Source organism: Pan paniscus, chromosome 2 (assembly GCF_029289425.2).
Source record: "Pan paniscus chromosome 2, NHGRI_mPanPan1-v2.0_pri, whole genome shotgun sequence".
NCBI lineage: Eukaryota > Metazoa > Chordata > Mammalia > Primates > Hominidae > Pan > Pan paniscus.
Window position 1 is genome coordinate 117193660 of NC_085926.1, and position 19568 is coordinate 117213227.

General features: G+C 41.5%; 1 protein-coding gene across 9 annotated transcripts in view; it reads right to left on the reverse strand.

The window, feature by feature from the left end:
• Positions 1-19197, reverse strand: part of B4GALT4 (beta-1,4-galactosyltransferase 4) — a 29182-nt gene extending 9985 nt beyond the window's left edge. For 2 of the 9 annotated variants that reach the window (XM_063602895.1, XM_063602901.1), the window contains exons 1-6: positions 19052-19193; positions 15056-15273; positions 13347-13429; positions 8087-8484; positions 5049-5281; positions 2302-2489 (exon numbers count right to left, since the gene is read on the reverse strand). In XM_063602895.1, coding sequence (XP_063458965.1) covers positions 2302-2489; positions 5049-5281; positions 8087-8339 — 674 coding nt within the window. In that variant the 5' untranslated portion in view covers positions 8340-8484; positions 13347-13429; positions 15056-15273; positions 19052-19193. Of the gene's footprint in view, positions 1-2301; positions 2490-5048; positions 5282-8086; positions 8485-8590; positions 8735-13346; positions 13430-13553; positions 14454-15055; positions 15274-18766; positions 18908-19051 lie in introns of those variants that run through there. The other 7 variants (XM_063602899.1, XM_063602897.1, XM_063602898.1 and 4 more) reach the window with 7 other exon arrangements.
• Positions 19198-19568: the final 371 nt, after the last annotated feature.

Consider the following 19568-nt stretch of genomic DNA (forward strand, 5'->3'; position numbering starts at 1 on the left):
AGGGCCACAGATTTGGCTCAGAGCCTCTCGATCAAAAGGGGAAACACACTCAATTACCTGAATCATATTAAGAAAACCTGTCGGTTACTCAACAAAGGCTTTCTGATACCTAGTTATAAAAGAAACATCTGACCAGTTAGAATGGCAAGTTAGAAACAGCAAGAGTCATACATATGCTGTTTCTCAGAGTGAGCGGCATCTGATGAAATCCACAACTGTGACACCAAAGCATGAGTGAAAATCAGTTCCTGGCAGGAATGTCCAAGAGCTCAGCCTTCTTATGGTTCAGCTTAATAGAAAGATAAAATCTAGAATCCCAGCAAAAAACCTGTCCTTAAGCAATCCTCTGTGATGGCTTAGAAATGAATGGTGCAACCAGGTGTTTAAAAAAATCTGGGCAATGGGAAGTTTAAGATTATCATCTATGGTAAGTGTCTAAGGTACAGGTGTTCTGTGTTGTAAACAGTGACATCTTACTACAGAGTAAGTGAACAGATAGTGACATGCTTTTGAAAAAACCAAGTTGCCCAGCCATGATACACTGCTTTCCTCAATGCAGAAGTGACTCAAAGAAACCAGAAAACAAAACCCCTAGATAATAAGATTAGATCCAAAGATCAAGTTTCCCCAAAGAGAAAAATCATGGGATTCTCTCCTTGCCCTCTGGATCCACAGCCCCCGCCCTAACTCAGACATGTGGCGTCTCTCCCCTCAGCTTTCCCCTCTTCCCTTGCTTCATCCGATACATTCAAAATCAGCTGAACCAAGCTTTCTCCCATCCTTCCCCAGCTGTAACGTGTCAATAGCTCCCCAACCCCTGCCACAGCAACTTCGAACTCCGTATCAGACTAAAGAAGGCCTGCGTAATCTGGCCGCTGCTTAGCCTCAGTTCTTGCCTCTCCTCGCAGACATTCCTTCTAGAATACCAGTGAACTATTGCATTTTCCCCAAAACTGTGCTGTGCTCTCTGGCATGTCTTGGAACTCTGCTGAGAAGCTCTTGTTGTTCCACAAGATTAAGGTACCACCTTACCTGGGTAACAGCTTTAAACCCTTCCCTTCAAGGTGTTTCTTAAAGACACTGTGCTCTCACCCACCATAGTTTGTTCTAGGTGTTTATGTCCTGCAGCTTACATACAGCCTGGGTTTAAAGTCAGTACCTGAGGTAACAGTCACCTACATCAATGTTATTTAAGAATTCTCTTAAATTGCCCAATGTGAGAGAGCAACACGGAAGCCCAGAACAAATGAGGTATCAAGAGACTCACTTTCCACTTCACACTCACGTAGAGTACATACTGGTGGAATCTCCAGCATTATTTGATAGTTTCACAGTTCTTTCTCTCCTGGCTTCCTCTTCCTCTCTTCATTTGTCCCTCTCTCCCCTCCTTACCAAGTGCTTATAGTTGTATTTGCAGAAATGCAAAATTAACGCAACTCCACTGTAGCTACCTGTCTCCCCACACTGACACTCAACAGGGAGCCCTGTGAGGGCAGGTGCTCTGCCTTATTCAAACTGGTCTTATGGCCTCCAGCACAGTCAGCACCACAGATATGAGCACCCATGAACAGCAGGGCCTGGGGAAAGCTGACAGGTAAGTGTGCACACAAATGAGGGAATATAGTGTTTCATTTGCAGAGAAACATTCTGTGTCACTATTCCCGCTTGGTTGTGCTTGAATAGGAGCTGGTGAATCAAATAAGGCTGAAAAGCAGCTACACCCTTCTTAAGGGTGGAGGGGATGGGGAATGACACAGATGATGACATCTGGCACTTCTCACAGTGGCTTTGAGAGAAATGAACTTGTCCTGGGTGTCCTGGCTCCCGAGAAGTCTACTCAGAGGGCATGCCCTCTGCCACCTCTCCCCATACTCTAGAAAGAGGCCACAGTCTGGAAAGTGATGTCTCAACAGAGGTCTCACTAAGGACACCAGCCTGTTGCCTCCTAGAGGGGGAGTCAGGAATAGACAAACAAGTTACTTGCATTCTAGTCAGTGTGCGAAAGCTTGCGAAAGCCCCCCGACAGGGGCGCTGCGGGTGAGACTGGCCACCACCTGCAATGCTTGGATGATATTTCTCTCCAATGCTTTCCCTTGTTTTTGTGATCCTCTGCTGAAGTTGTAGGGCTTTTTCCTCCTTACATTCTCTAATTTCTGTTTTGCACTTTAAGTGATGTATACATTATGGACCATTTTTTCTATTTCTCATTTTCTTATGACACCCTGGATGCTTGTTCCACCCAGTCGTGATCACAATAGTTGAGCCTCTCGACCTAAGCCACCCTCAGCAGAACCACCTTACCTGTACCCAGTGCTGTTCCTGCCAACCACCAGATGCTTGGGATGCTCCTCACACTTGTAAAGGTTAAAGTCATTCTCGGGTACCAGGTCCACATCATGGAATATAAAGCAGTCCCAATTTTCTTCCTTGAGGGCTTCTAGATAGCCCACATTCAAGAGTTTGGCTCGATTAAACTTTTTACCTCCAGCCTAGAGATATGAAAATTAAAACTTGAAAAGCTCCTAAGATAAAGTTTCATATTGTTTGCCTCTTAGTTAGGATTCAGGAGATGGTATTATTCTAATTATTCTACGCACGAGACTATACTTGTGACATTAAAGTTCTGACAGAGAAGATGCAATGACAATAAAAGACCATTTGATTTTTTTCTTCGTGCTTCACACATACTTATATTCCAGAACTTAGAAACATTCCTTTAAATCCAAAGAGTTGTTGTTTAATGATAGAGAGTTCCAGTTTTGCAAGATTAAGTTCTGGAGATTGATTTCATAAATACACTGCATATATTTATGCAACCAATATATTGCATAATTATGCATAGATACATTGCATGTAAATATTCTTAACATTACTAAACTGCACACTCAATAATAGTTAAGATAGCAAAAATTTTAAAAAGTTAAAAAATGTTAAGATGGTAAATTTTACGTCGTGTTTCACAATTAAAAATTTTTTAAAAGCAGCTTTAAAATACAAATAACTCAAATAATCAATAATAATGTACACTTAAAATGTATTAAGAGTATAGCTCTCATGTTAAATATTCTTACCACAGTTAACAAAAAAAATTTTCACTTAAAATTTTACAAATACCTTTACGTATTCTGTATAAAACTACAAAACCTTTCTTATATAATAGTCATGTCAATTAGTATTACTGCTTCACAGTTCAACCCTAGGTAATCCCAATCTTACCCTCTGTTATGAATTTACACTAAGCTTCTAAGAGACTTAGTTAATAGCTTGCCAGAAAGGATCAAGAAATCTCAACCTATAAAAAGAGAAGGTTATTGCTAATATTTCTAAGCTACTTTAAAGTTTCTCAGAAATCCCTGTAAGAGAATCCTGTTATAATGCTACTGGTGGAGGCTAATCCTCACAGTGGCCTTATGGAGGTAGATTTGTCACTGGGCAATAAAAGAACACAGTTTGACCTGTAATATGATTGAAGCTGTAATTAAAAAATTAAATAATTTTTTCATGGCTGCTTCATTCAAATTCCTTCAGAATGAATTCCAGTTAAGTGGTTTATCATAAAAGTGCAAGTATTTCTCAGAAGTTACCACAATGTTTTCCTGATAAGAATAACATGAAGCAGACATATTTTTCTCTTTCTCTTTTTTTTTTAATTTGAGATGGAATCTCGCTCTGTTGCCCAGGCTGGAGTGCAGTGGTGTGATCTTATCTCACTGCAGCCCCCACCTCCTGGGTTCAAGTGATTCTCCTGCCTCAGCCTCCTGGGTAGCTGGGACTACAGGCATGTGCCACCACACCCAACTAATTTTTTTTTTTTTTTTTTTAGTATTTTAACAGAGTATTTTGTATTTTTAGTAGAGACAGGGTTTCACTATGCTGGCCAGGCTAGTCTCGAACTCCTAACCTCAAGTGATCCACCCACCTTGGCCTCCCAAAGTGCTGAGCCACCAGGCCTGGCCCAAAGCAAACATGTTTTTCTATTCATAAAAATAGTACTATACCTTGTAGGTTACTGTCCTGAGCAAGAACTCAGAATCGAATAAATCATAACTATGACCAACAACCTTAAAAACAAAAATAGCTATAAAACAATATAATAGTAACATTTTGTTCCAAGTACTAAAATACAGACATAGGTGTGCTATATAAGCACACTGATTTTCAAGAGCCTCAGTTTATCACCAAGTCTATACTGCAGAGCTGGTCCTCTGAGTTGTCCAAAGTTTTATCTAAAAGAAATATTACCTGTTCTAACAGTAGTGATGATTTTGCTGACATTCTTAGAATTTATAAGAATTTGAGGGGGAATTATCCCTCTTCTTGGCCTCCTTGGATGGCCAAGGATAATTGTGAAAAGTTTAGACACTGACGTTTAAACTGATGTCTTAGTTTTCTTTCAATAAACTTTAATGCCAAATAGAGGTATCTTTAATCATCCACTCCACTGACCTCAGAGGTAAGCTCTTCAAAAGCAGCCGATAGTTATGCTGTGCTCCTACCAAATCATGCTTCTGGAAGTCAAATAAATGAATCCAGAAAGTGAAAATCAAACATAACATGTTTCACATAATAAATAGTGGCAAAGTTCAGGGCAGAAATGTGGTGGCAGCCATAGAGCACCACAGCTACTAATACAGAATGTTCTTTCAAATCCTCTGTCTAGATCCCCATTGAGTCGCTATGGTCGATAATGACAGACAATTCCAGAATCTCATCATATAGTGCACGGCATGCACAGAAAGAAACAGAAGGGGCCAGGAAGCCTTCGGGGAAATCTGAGGGCAGTCATTGGCTAACATGGAAGGGCTCACAAAACAGGCTTCCTCCAGAGGTTCCTTTAAGGGCAGTAAAATTTCCCAGAACTTGAACCCATAACTCCACACTCTAAGACAAGAATTTCCTCTACTCCTTTAAGGATAAATGAGGTAAGAGAACTCGTTTTTGACGATAGTCTGATGTTCCTTTTACCCAACATAGACAAACAGTCACATGGCCAAGTCTGGCAGAGAGAGGAGGGTCGAGGGCAGGCCCTGGTCTGCCCCCACGCTCACCTGGTGGATGACGTAGATGCCATAATCCAGCTGCTGCCTCTGCAGGAAGGGATGCAGATGTTCCAGCAGGTACATCAGGTGTTTCTCTCTGTTCCGGTGGGGAATGAGGATGGCGACCCTCTGTAAAGCTTTACATTCCTCAGGGCGATACCGGCCTCTGGACACTTTGGGATTTTCTGCCTGTACCTCTTCCAAAGTGAGATCTGGTTTGAAAATGAGCTTGCTCTGGCCTCCTACAATGAACATAGGACACAGACAATAACAGTAGCTACTTCAAAAAGTGTTGAGGTTTACATGAGCTAATATGCATAGAAAGAACACTGCCCAGCTCACAGTGGGTACTACAAATGTCAGCTTTTATTATGATTACTTTAAAGGCTCATTTAGTCATGATAATGGCCAGAGCATCATGTCACTAAGGTTACTGGCTGCAAAAGCAAGTGGCGGATATATAATATAAGCATTTCCTTGTGGCTGGGTAATCAACTTGCTCTATGATCCATCTGTAAGAGGGAATATCCTGGTGATCTCTGGTAAGAGCAAAGGGCAGGGCTAGATAGAGTAACTTCAACTTTGGTCTATCCTCTTTTCCTTCGCCAAATTCCAGGAGGAGGGGAAAACCTCTTAAATATCAACAGCATTCCACAGAATCAAGCTCCTGGACAAGGCACTCTTCCCACCCCTTCCCTAAACTCTGGAACCACCCTGGCTCCCTGTAAGCAAAGCACTAAAAAGAAGTAGAAACCAGTCTCCCTCCCTAACCCAGCTATAACAGGTATGTGTGGCACTGCAACAACTCTCCCATTTTGCCACCACAACAGACGTTTCCAATCGAGCACAGTATTTGCTCAGTGTCTGGAAGCAATCCAAACAGATGAAACCCAAAGCCATCCACAGGAGGAAACAGCTCAGGTTTTTTTGTTTGTTTGTTTCTAAATTCCACGTATACTGGTCAGGCTGTAAAATCTCAAGATGCTTGCAAATTGAGCTATCCCCTTCTGAGTAAAGCAGTCATAGGCCCTTCCTGTGCGTAAGTCGCCATGACTTGTTCCATGTAACCATCCCCTACCCTGGCCATGGCTGCTTAGACCAGGCTCACGTGTCTAATGGCACCTTGGTGCTCTGCTCAACAGCAGGCAAGGTAAGTAACTTCTTCAAGCCACCCAAAGAGAATAATTGGCCTACGAGAGCCTTCCTGCAGGGTCTACATGCAAGACACAGCAGTCAGTAATGCCCTAAAAACAAACAGTAAGGAATGGAGTTACGCAGATGACAAGTACTAGAGCTGATGCTGGGCTATCAAGCTACCAGAGATAATGGGGTAGCTGTTGAGATGGTCTCCTGTGTGGCCTGTTCACAATCCCCATCGTTAACCTGACTGTGTCTCTGTTCTTGCGCGCTCAAAGAGCCTCACGCAACAGGTCTAATATAAACTAGTCCCCCGGCTCACCTTCTCATCGTCATAACTTTTTACGTGCCCTAACCTAGTATCTGCTTCCACTTACTCTCTATCAGTCTCCCTATCACTCCCCCTACCCCAACATCTTCTCAAGATCTGCCCCTCCTTGGGTCACTAATGGCCCATTTTAAGTCATCACCAACCACATCACCTTTAGTCCAGTACTTGCCCAGTAATGCATCACTGCCCCACTATTCTTTATGAATGAATTTACTGTTTAAATATACTGTGAGCATTTTAAGCAAGGGGAATAATCAGCCAGTAAAATTTGCATTTCCCTGACTCATTTTTACATCGCAACTTGTATAATCTGTGAAGGAATACACAATCAGGAATAACACTTTGACTCTTCCATGACTAAAGAGAAGCAGCATGCCAATATGAATACAATACAGGACTGTGACTCAACTAGGAAAGGGGTACACAGACTGAATGTCTGTGTCCCCAAAAATTCATATGTTGAATCCCTAATCCCCACTGTGGGGCCTCTGGGAAGTAACTAGGTTTAGATGAGATCATCATAAGGGTGGAGGTGCCAGGTGGGATTAAAGCACTTATAAAAAGAGCAAGAGGCATGAGATCTATCTATCTCTGTCTTTCTCTCTCCCTCTCTCTTTCCCTTTCCCCCTGCATGTATGTGTGTGCGCACACACACCAAGGAAAGGCATGTGAGGACAATATCCAGTAAGAGGGCCCTGACCATGCTGGCACCCTGATCTTAAGACTAATTTACTGTTTAACATAAGTTGAGAGGCAAGACATAAAAGGTGAACCAAAACATACAACATATTTAAGAAATAAACACTAAAGACCACATTGAAAAACTTACCTAGTCTCTGTCCCTTGACTCCATAGTTTTGGCCAAAGGAATACAACAGATGTGACCCCACTGAGGCTTGAATGTGCTTGCATTTCTCCTCTCATGCTCTGGTGCTCTGCTCATGCCATGAGGAGAACATACCCAGGCTGGCCCACTAGTTTCAGGAGGAGGACAGGAGGCACATGGGGCAGAGCCACCAGCCTAGATCAATGGACGCTATTAATGTGTGCTGCTGAGACTTTTGTGGCTGGATAATAAAAGTGGGTCTGTTTCTATGACGGAATACTATACGTCAATGAAAATGGACACACCATAGCTGCACGCAACCATAAGAACAGATCTCACAAAAGTAATGTTAAGCAACAGAAGCCAAATACAAAAGAGTACATAACGTATGCTTCCGATTTGTAAAGTTCCAAAATAGGAAAAATCTAATGTGTAGAGTTAGAATCTTGAAGCCAGAGTGGTGACTGAAAGAAACATGGGACTTCCTATGGTTCCAGCAAGATTCCATTTCTTAATTTACATGCTAGCTAAACAAGTATGTTCATTTTCTGAAACTTAACCAAGTGGTACACTTCTGAGTTTTGTACTTTCTTGTACATGTTATATTTATTTTATTTGAATGTATAGTTTTTGTGACACAGGAGATATATATATTTATGGGGTACATGAGATGTTTTGATATAGGCAAGTACATATTATATTTAAATAAAAAGTTTGCATACTACTTAATCAAAGGAAAAAAGGAACACTTACTGAGGTAAGGAGACACAGAAGGGCAGTTGTCAAGTTCTGCCTTCTTCGTGGATGCTTCATTAGTCAGAGTTTTTCCCTTCCCCAAAATGAGGGTCTTATGGAAATTAGCCATGAACTCCTTTGCTTTAGGAATCTCTTGAATGGCACCCACGAAGTAGCTACTGGTGGCCCACCCAACCACTGTCAGGCACAAAGTCAACAGGAACAGTAATCGGAATTTGTAGGAAAGGTGGAAAGTCAGGTTGAAGCCCATGTTTTTTATTACGTGAATAATATCTATCTCTCTGCTTCACTGCAGGCAAGAAAGCTTCAAGTTGAGCTTTTCCAATCTGATTGCGAACTTGATGACAACTGAAGATACAATGCCTGGTTTTTCTCAGTAGTTCTGCTCCAACAATCTAAAACGCAATCACAAAAGACACGTTGTTTCAAATGGAAATTCTATCCTGAAATGATTCACTCCAGCACAAACTGAAAACCCATCCCCGATGGACCTTGACTAACCGTAATGGTAGGTCTTCCACTTAGCATTTGGAGATTCGAAAACCAGAGGTTTTAGAGGTTCCAAGCATCGATAGATCACAGAAGCACTCTCTAGGTTATCAGCCAGGCTGTCTGCCACCCAAGAAGGGAAGCAATTTCCAAATGCTGGACAGAACAAATAGGCAAAGGAGACAAGGAGACCGCAAAGACCTGAGCTGGACACAGCCTAAGACATAGCCCTAATGGTTCTCTGCCTCAGTTGCCCCTTCCTGGCACAGTTTTAAGGGAGGATTTAAAAAATGTGAAGCCTTGTTACAGAAGCACATTTTGACCCAAAGAGAAAATAAGGGAAAAGGGAAAAGTTCTTCTCCCCTGTGACAGCTAGAAAAACATGGTCCTCAACAACAGGGAATGAATGCTATATTCTCAAAGAGGCACTGGCACAGGGCACATTGCAATGGGGGCCAGGAGGAAGTCTGTCAAGAAACATTAAGAGAATCCCAAACAGGAGGTCAACAATCTATCTGTAAGAATAACAAAACTACAGCACAGTGTTTAAGATCAGGAGTTTGGACTTAGACAGAAACTACAGCTCTACCACATAACAGCTACATAACCTTGGGCCAGTCATTTAACTAAGCCTCAGTTTCCTTATCTGTAAAATGGGGATAAAAATAGTATCTACCTAGAAAAGTTATCGTGGGGCTTAGATGACCTAATTTATTAATACGTAAAGTGTTATCCCACCTTGACCAACAAGTAGACACACTGAAACACCACTTTTTGTACTGTATTTCTCACTGTCAGCTGATAAATTGCCACTCTGATTTCATACTTCAGTAGCATGAGATGGGATAATATGAATTCACTTCTAAGAGGGGGCTATGCTCTTATTGACAAAAATCATGTTTTTAAGACCACCTAGCTGAGGGCCCACCCTGGACCAGAGAAAATACACTAAAGTGGTAAAGGCTACCTGACAAGGATACCTGGTTTGCCGCCAGCAACATCCACTATATCCTCTCTGTGTGGACAAATCACGTCTCTCCTCAAATTCTAAACATGTTCTCAGAACACAGAAAATGCTAAAGCTAGGGCATAGATAATCTCCATAGACAAACATATTCTCAAACAAATAAAATGGAGACCAAAATATTTTCTATGCTAAATAATCACATGGAAACACTTATGATTAAATCGAAAAACAGAAAGTAAGCCCTATATCTGTGCTATGATTACAACTAACAATATATACAATTAAAGAAAGTCTAGAAAGCTAATAATAATTATATTAGGAGAATGGGATTAGCTGGGGTGGTTTTTTTTCTCTTTTCTTTTTAGAATTTTTAATAATATATTTTATATTTTTAATAATTTTTATTTTATTTAATAATTTTTAATAGTATATTTTATAAAATATAAGATATAAAATAATGTATTTTATATTTTAATATATTTTATATTTTTAGAATTTTTAATATATTTTATATAAATGTATATATTTTTGTATATCACATATTGTCATATTTACATATATTTTACATATATCATTTTATAATATGGCAGTCTTACAACAAAAACAAAGTGAATTTTTTTTAATGGTGAATAGAGACGCAGTAAGTACCTGTAAAAAACAACCACCACCTCAGAAACTCTCAAGATAGTTTCACACTTACTAAAGGATACAACTCCAAAAATTTAGTTTCAGGTTAGTTTGAAGGAAACCTAGAAAATATTTCTCTCTAAACACAACGCTATAGATGAAAAGGGAGGTTAGTTCTTGGGGAATGTTTGACCCAGGAAGCAATTAAACAGTATGGCCTGTGTTCAGGGTCCTGTGAAGGTATCACAGGAAGTCAATGCTGAAGGCAGTAATAACTAATAAAAAGGGCAATTTATGTGTGTATTTACTCTGTGCCATGCACTGGGGTAAAATCACTTATATTAACCTATTTAATTCTCATTTAACCATATGATGTAAGAATTACTAATCTCCTCATCTTACAGGTAAGAAAAGGAAAGGAAGGTTTGGAGAGATTTAAGTACCTTGCCAAAGCCCACACGACTAGTAAGTGGTAGCATGGGGTCTCCGCCCAGGTGCTCAGCTCCACATCCTTCACATGGATATTTCCTCTTTTCTCCCCTTGGTGCCTGGGTAGTCCCAACACAGACCCTTGAATATTCAGGTTCCCTTGGGGGCCTTCTACCTCTCTCCCACATCTGCCTTCCGTTTCCTAGGGACTGTCTGATCAAATGCCTTCCTGGAGGTCTGTTCTCTTCCCACCAGGTGACAGTAAGTCATCAGGTTCCTGGGGCCAATCAGACAACCTCTTGTGGACTTAATTGTAGGAGGCTTAAATGCTAGGATTGGCAATTTTTAAAATAAGGATCTCAATCTTAGAAAATTCAGACTGGGAACATTGCTTATCTTTATTTATTTCTTATTTTTATTTTTTGAGACAGGGTCTCGCTCTATTGCCCAGGCTAGAGTGCCGTGGCACAATCTCAGCTCACTGCAACCTCCACCTCCCGGTTCAAGCAATTCTAGTGCCTCAGCCTCCCAAGCAGCTGGGATTACAGGCGTGCACCACTACGCCCAGTTAATTTTTGTATTTTTAGTAGAGCCAAGGTTTCACCATGTTGTCTAGGCTGGTCTTGAACTTCTGGCCTCAAGTGATCCATCCACCTTGGCCTCCCAAAGTGCTGGGATTACAGGTGTGAGCCACCGCACCCAGCCCTGGGAACACGGCTTTTCTAAGAGCTATTTTTAGAGGGAGAGTCCCCTGGAAGAGAGAATCGCCAAGTGGAAGGAGGTTATGACCATAAAATTACTGCAGTGTTGAAATCAGAAAAGATCTTAAAGACCACACATCCACCTCCCTCATTCTACAGAGTGGGAAGAGATTTAAAAACCTACCCAAGGCACGGGGTACATGGAAAATCTCTGTATCTTCTGCTCAGTTTGGTTGAGAATCTAAAACTGTTCTAAAAAATACAGCTGAACCTTGAGCAACATGGGTTTGAACTGCACGGCTCCACTTATACTCAGATTGTTTTCAACCAAATGCAGACCAAAAATACAATATTCCCGGTATGCAAAACCTGTGTATACAGAGAGCCAACTTTTCCAATATGTGGGTTCCTCAGGGCTGACAAAAGGACTTGAGCATGCATGGATTTGGGTAGATGCAGGGGTCCTGGAGCCAATCCCTTCCATATACTGAGGGATGACTGTAATTTAAAAAAACAAAAACAAAAAAACCTACCCAAGAATAGCTGCGAATATTCATAAACTAATATTGCTCAACTGCAGCTTACAGACTCTGTTCAAAGGTAAGACATTTATTCCAAAAGCAAGGAGCCATTATTAATAATTACTTAAGTATTAGGCCTTCATTACTAATCCTGCTTTTGAGACATCTGACCCAGTTAAAAAATAATTCTTACCTATCTTTCTAAGTCTAAGTGCTCTCCCAAAAACTGTACAGAGAGCCAGCATAAGGAAGTTCAGAAGTAAGGTTTCCTTGGCTCCTGTGAGTAAACATCTGAAGTGTGAAGGGTCTGTCATCTGTCTGTCCATCTATGTTTCAAGAGAGACCAGCCAAGTGACTGGAGGCAACCCCTCTCACCGTTGTGTCCCAGCTATAAAATGATGAAAAATATTTATCTCACAAAGTTGCTCTAAGAATTTAATGAGATGATGCACCCAAGTACACTGTTATATCTGGTACATTTCCAGGACACAAGTTTTTTTTTTTTTTCTTTTTTGAGACGGAGTCTCCCTCTGTCGGCCTGGCCGGAGTGCAGTGGTGTGATCTCAGCTCACTGCAACCTCCGCCTCCCAGGTTCAAGCGATTCTCCTGCCTCAGCCTCCCAAGTAGCTGGGATTACAGGCATGCCCCACCATACCCAGCTAATTTTTCTTTATTTTTAGTAGAGACAGAGTTTCACCATGTTGGCCAGGCTGGTCTCAAACTCCTGACCTCAAATGATCTGCCCACCTCAGCCTCCCAAAGTGCTGGGATTACAGGCGTGAGCCACCATGCCTGGCCAGGAACACATGTATTTATTGGCTCTAATTACCAATGTGATTCATGTTCAAATGTTATCAGAATATTGCCCAAGATAATGTTATCTCTGGGATTAATGAGATGATTTTTACTTTCTAACTCTGTAATTTCCATTTTTTCTTTTAATGAGTATGTAATATTTTTATAATTAGAAAAACATAATGACTTTTTAAAGAAAGTTATTTTTAGGGCAAGTGACTCCTGGTTGGTGTTTGGGAAAGTGCCATCATATTGCATTTATTTACACTAACATTTAAGTAATTGAGAGACCCTTAATTCTCACAAGAGTCTCAGAGTTATTTTCTTTTTCAGTCAAGGCTGTCTTGAAGTGCCAAGGGACTACATCATCAGTATTGAGAACAAATTCAGGCAACATGAAAGAAGTTATTTAGGGCAAGATTTACCACTCTTTTCCTTTCTAGAAGTCTGCCCCGTAGTTAGTTAAAAATGGTCATGTTTTCATATTTGGTTTTCCTCCACTCAATTCAACCAGTCTTTTTCTGACTACCTGCTATTTTCAAGCAAAGGGAAAACGATATAAAGAGAATTAAAGCCTAGTCTTTGTACTCAGGGTTTATTTCTATCTTTTTCTAGATCTCAATGTCTGCAATTTCCTGTCAAATATGAGAACAACATCCCAAAGTGGGAGAACAGATGAAACAAGATGGATAAAATACTGAGAAGTCTTGAATATAAGTGATAGGTACCTGAGAGTCCTTTCTTTCTCTCTACTTTTGTGAATGCTTGAGATTTTCCATAATAGTTTTTAAAATCTGGCAAGGAAGATAAGCTATAACAAAAGGAAAGGAAACGTAAGTGCTAAGTATCATTCTTGGAGAATCTCTAACCACACACATTTTTACTCCACCAAAGTGGGTGGGGAGGACACCATGTATCACTCTAAAAATATTTACCAAGCATTTGCACCAAGGAGAAAGGGTGTGTTCATTCAGCAGCTATGAGCACCAAAATCAGCATTCCAACATCTCTGAACCTATCAGGTAATTTTGCAGACACAGGGCATGTGAGTGGGCTTGATGTTGTCCCAGGCACATGATCCTGATGCCTTGGGGCTCCCTGGGGCAACACCAGAAGAAAGACTGATTATTTTGCTACTCTTTTTACTCCTGCAGAGTTCCTAGGAGTTTACCTTTTACACACACATTGCCCCACCTTCCTTAGGCCTTGGTATTCATTATCCCAATTACAACTCCTTTAGGAGGCTTCTAAATGATCACTGGCCAGATCCTAAAGGCACAGTGGTTCCCTGGGCAGGGTAGGAATGGGATAAAAATGATGACAGCCATTTACATGTACAAGTCATTTAAACCCAGAGATTAAGCTCCTAACAGCCCAACCTAGAAGCATTTGAGTAATTTAGAAAAAAAATGATGGCACTGTATTTTAACCCATAGGATAAAGTGACTATCCACTAGTCTACACTGATAAAAATGATCAAACAAATAAATGAATAGAAGAGAAGGGACGGCTCTTTTCTTAAATTCCAACTAGTAAGAAAGTGAGCGATGGAAAAAAAATCACTCTCGGCAAACACCACTTAATAACTGTTGCAGACAAGGTTCACCAATGGATGCTAAACTAATAGGCAAAAATTTGAGGATAAACAGTATAGTCTCAAAGTATCTCCCCCAAGATAATTCTTAACTACAAAGGGAAAGACAGTAACTTTGTAGTGGAGAAATCCAATCGCTCACCACAAGTTCATTCCACGATATACCTAACTGGTACTCTTCGAAGAATCAAAATCATGAAAGACGAGGAAAAACTGAGGAACTATTTCAGATTGGAGGAGACTAAGGAGAAAGAAAAACTAAATAAAATGCAGGATCCTTGATAAAATACAATGGGAACAGAAAAAAAAACAGACATTAGTAGGAAAATTGATGAATTTTCAATAAAGTTTGTAGTTTAGTTAATAGTATTGATCAATGTAGTATGGTTATGTAAGGGGTTAATATTAGGGGAAGCTAGGTGAACTCTCTGTATCATTTTTACAACTTTTCTGTAAGTCTAAAATTAACTAAAACTAAAAATAAAGAGTCAGAGACTAGGTATAACCCGAGTCAACAAATGATAGTAAATTAACTTAATTCTCAAGGAGAATCATTGTTTTTGTATTCCTAGTGCCTCAAACCAACCTGACACATAGCAGGTACTCAATTTAGTAACAAATGACGGACTAGGATATACTAGTTGAAATACACAAGGACACATCATAATTCCAGGCTACTGCTAAAAGAAATGAAACACAAAAAAAGAAGGTGGGAAATAAAGATTAATTATATGAGTACAAAATTCCATCTGAGGAGGATTTTAAAAATTAAAAAGGCTCACCCCGATACTAGCTCCCTTCAGTTCACTAATATTAACACTTTTCTAAGGGTAGGGTCCTCACCTTTAACAAATGGCACTTTTGGTCACACCCACTGCCTTCCGCTCCTCTGCCTCTAAAAGTGATACTTCTCCTTGGCTTGGGGAGGAAGTGTTGCGTGGCCTGCCTCTTCCTTCATGAAGCCACAAAGTGCCACTGCGTGAGTTCCGTGGCACATTGGAACACAGTGTACCCGCCTCTGGGCAAGAGCCGTGGAAATCCACACATGAAGCCAGGTGGTCCTGCAACACCCAAACAACCAAAGTTATTTTGTGTAGTATATGTTATGCAGCATAATAGAGAATTCACCAGAATTTCTGATGGGAGGTTCCAATAGAAGTTCATTGTGTACTTATATGTTACTTTCAGCTGTCCCTAAGAAACCAACAGTGGAGTCAGTAGGAGTTTACTTTCTGCAGTCATTAGGGGCACCTCACCCTAAACCTTCTTAAAAAGGTTTAAAAAGCTCTGAGATCACGGGTATAACAGGGCTCTGAAGTCACAAAGAGCTGAGTTCAAATTCTGGTTATCAGATGCATGAATGGCTTTTGACAAGTAACCTAAATGTTTTGAGTCTGTTTGGCCATTTATTTAAAAAGCATTTCTCAACATCTGGTTCCAAGAGAGCCTTTATCAAATACATAAAGGAATGTGTTAAAACTGCAGATTCCTGGGCCCCACTCCAAAGCCAACGGGTCAGAACAGCAGCCTCTAGGACTCAGAAAAATGAAATTTTAACAAGCTCCCCAAATGATTCTTATCTGCATTAAAGTTTGAGAACCACTGATATAAGAGAATGGACCTGGAATGCAATCAATCTTTCAGATATGTTAGTTTTCCCTCTGGTAAGGAAAAGCAGTAAGAAGATATGTGAAAATGAGATTTTAAAAATGCATTTGAAAGGTTTTTGATTCCATCATTTAGAAATGTATTCTAAGAAAATAATCAGAGAGGTATACCACGATATTCAAACCAACATTGCTAAAATAACCAAAAATTGAAGAGTCTAAATGTTAACAATAGCGATCTGATTTAATTAATTATAATACATCCATATGATGGGACATATGCTTTCATTAAAATGTTTACAATAACTACACAGAAAAATGCTCATAACAGCTAAGTAGAAAAAAAGATATAACAATGTATATGAAATAAAGACTGGGTGTGATGGCTCATGCCTGTAATCCCAGCACTTTGGAAGGCCGAGGCGGGAGGATCACTTGAGGCCAGGAGTTCAAGACCAGTTTGGCCAACGTGTTGAAACCCCTCCTCTACTAAAAGTACAAAAGTTAGCTTGGCATGGTGGCGCATGCCTGTAGTCCCAGCTACTTGGGAGGCTGAGGAAGGAGGATCACCTGAACCCGGGAGGCGGAAGCTGCAGTGAGCTGAGATCATGCCACTGCACTCCAGCCTGGGCATCAGAGACCCTGTCTCTAAAAAAAAAAAAAAAAAGTATATAAAATATAATACCAATTATGCAATACATGTGTGTGTGCATACCTTTTACATACAAAATGATAGTCACTGGTGGTCATCTCTTAATTACAGGATTAGGAGAAAACTTCTATTTCTTCTGTATCTTCTAATTTTTCTAAAATGGAGTTTTCATCAACAGAAACAATATTGTTTTCTGATAAAATGACTACATAGTTTTCCTTTAAAATATAGTAGTCCTTGGTTTCACTTTCTGCGGTTTCAGTTAACCACAATAAAATACGGTAAGATATTTTGAGAAAGAGATGACATTCATATCTTTTATCACAGCATATTGTAACTGTTCTATTATTAGATATTATTCATCTCTTACTGTGCCTAACTTATAAGTTATACTTTAGTATAGATATGTATGCATATATAGAAAAAAACAGCGTATATAGGGTTTGGCACTATCCACGGTTTCAGGCATCCACTGTCAGTCTTGCAACATATCCCCCAAGAATAAGGAGGACGACTGTACATTAAAATTTAAAGATAACATCACAGACAGGAATTATAACTTTTAGTTACATAAGTTTGACAATTCATTCATATAACCTTTAAGAAAACCTGTTCTAAATAGGCCAAAAAGCCCCAATCTCACAGAAAAACTTCAGAGGCTGTTAGTAATCTTCAGTGCCAGAGAACCCTGTGGCCTGTGTTTGAAATGCCTATTCCCAGGCTCCAGCCCCAGAGATTTTTATTTCAAAGGCCTGAAGTGGGGTCAAGAAATTGATATTTTTGCCTGGGCCCATGGTTCACATCTGTAATCCCAGCACTTTGGGAGGCAAATGGATCACTTGGGGTCAGGAGTTCCAGACCAGCCTGGACAACATGGTGAAACCCCATCACTACTAAAAATACAAAAATTAGCCGGGAGTAGCGGCCTGGGCCTGTAGTCCCAGCTACTCGGGAGGCTGAGGTAGGAGAATTGCTTGAACCTGAGAGGTGTAGGTTGCAGTGAGCCAAGATTGTGCCACTGCACTCCAGCCTGGGCCACAGAGCCAGATTCCATCTCAAAAAAAAAAAAAAAATTATATTTTTATCAAGAACCTAGGTAACTCTGAGTCACACAGCCAGGTTTTAGAAACCACTGTTCACTGATGGCTTAAAACAAAGAATAGAAAACCATCACTGATTTGCTTTGGATGTTTCCACTGAATAAAAGATCTTCAAAAAGAAGGTTAGTTCCCAAAACATTTGCATGCATCTCTGGAAAAGGCAGGCATTACTATTAGCTCGGCTTAAAGTAGATACTAAATACTTATTATATTAAGTGGCATATAAACTACAACCACAGAGCTGATTTTATTGCCCTCTCTATCCACTTCCCCTTAGATTATGTAGTCAAACAGTTCAATCCAGGTCAGTACTTTTTCACAACGTATGTTTTCAATCTGATCAAAGCTATAGGTAGACGAAAGTTATTGCAATTTCATGGGGTTTACAATTTCCATAAAGAACAGACCTGCTCTAGAAGACAAAATTCCAAAAACTTCTGAACTATATCCAATCAAGCATTATCTCCTCTCCCAAGAGAGACCTTCCAGCACTCCCCGCCTGGGTCTCGGGAATAGCCCTCCTCTACTGAATCCCAGTTTCTCAATCCGGACCCTGAATCCTATTCATCCTGACCTCTCCTTGATTTTCTTGCATCTTAAAGGTGTTATTTTCCTTTCTTTAAAAACTAAAAAAAAAAAAAAAGCCACAACTTGCCTCCACGCTCAGATTACCATCTTCTTTTTCCTCCTTTTCATCACCAAACGGCTGAGGAGGTCTACCAGTACCCTCACCACCTCCACGTCCCCATCTCTCACCCACTCTGGAACACTTTGCAACAGGGTGCACGCCCACCCACTGTTGATAACTACTCTCCTAAGGCTACCAACCCATAGGCCTCTTCTCGATGCAGAGTCCTTTGGACTTTGTCTGTTTTTTTTTCAAACCAAGAATTAACAGCCCTTATCTAATGGAAGACAGAACATCAAGGGATACAGATCAACAAATACTGGATGGCTGTCTCCGAAGTCTTTTATAATCCAGGTGACCAACCCCTTTGGAGAAAGGTCAAAGGTCGCCGGCCCCTCGCAGGACTGGGGCTGGTGTCAGCTGATCAGTTTCCCCGTTGAAACGCTGGAGAAGGAGGGTTTCCAGGAAGAAGGGGCTTTTTCAGGTTGATGCACCCGGCGGAGAGGTGCTGGGGGCGACCCCGGAATCGTGACCTGGGGTATGAATGAGCCCTGGATTTTTTCCTACCTGGCAGCACCTCGTCGGGCTCCCTCGGCCCGCAGCAGAGGCGGCGCCGCGCGGGACGCCAGCACCTGAGCCGGTGCCTCCCGCCAGGCTCGGCCTCCGTAGGCCCCCGGCCCGGCCCACCGCTCCGGCTGAGGCGGGACTGCCCCACGGACGCCGCCACGTCATCCCCACGCCCGCCCCGCTACAGCCCTGGGACTGACCCCGGCCGTCGCCCGGCTACCCTCGCACGGCGCCCGTGTCCAGGGAACTGCATTTCCCGGGCGCCGGCGGAGCCAGCGTACTCACCCCGGAGGCGGCCGCGGCGAGCTAGCACTGCCCGCGGAGAGGGGAGAACGCGGAAAGCAGCTCGGGGACCGCCCCAGCCGCCCGGGAGGCGGCTCTTGAGTACGAGCTCCGCCTCCCGCCTTGGCCCGAGGGGCGGGTCCGCCCGGCTCTGTACGCGCCTGGCGCTCCACCCCCGCCAAATCGACCACACCAGGCGCTGGAAGGAGCACCGGGAGGGAAACGGAGGGTTGACGCCTCGGCCTCTGGGTGGCTTTAAAACCCTGTGCCAATAGTAGACTGGGTGCTGAGCGCTTCCCAAATTCCATCCCCTTAAATACTCACAAAGCAGTAGGAAAGAGATAGAGACCCTTCCATTTTACAGAGTGGGAAACTGAGACTTCAGAGAGGCTAATAAACTTAATCACCCTGCGAGATTTCAGCCCTCTCAACTGCAAAAATGATAATAATGATAATGATATTTTTCCCATGTTGCAGGTCTGAGAATATTAAATGATTTTTTTAAATCCGTATTTCTTCA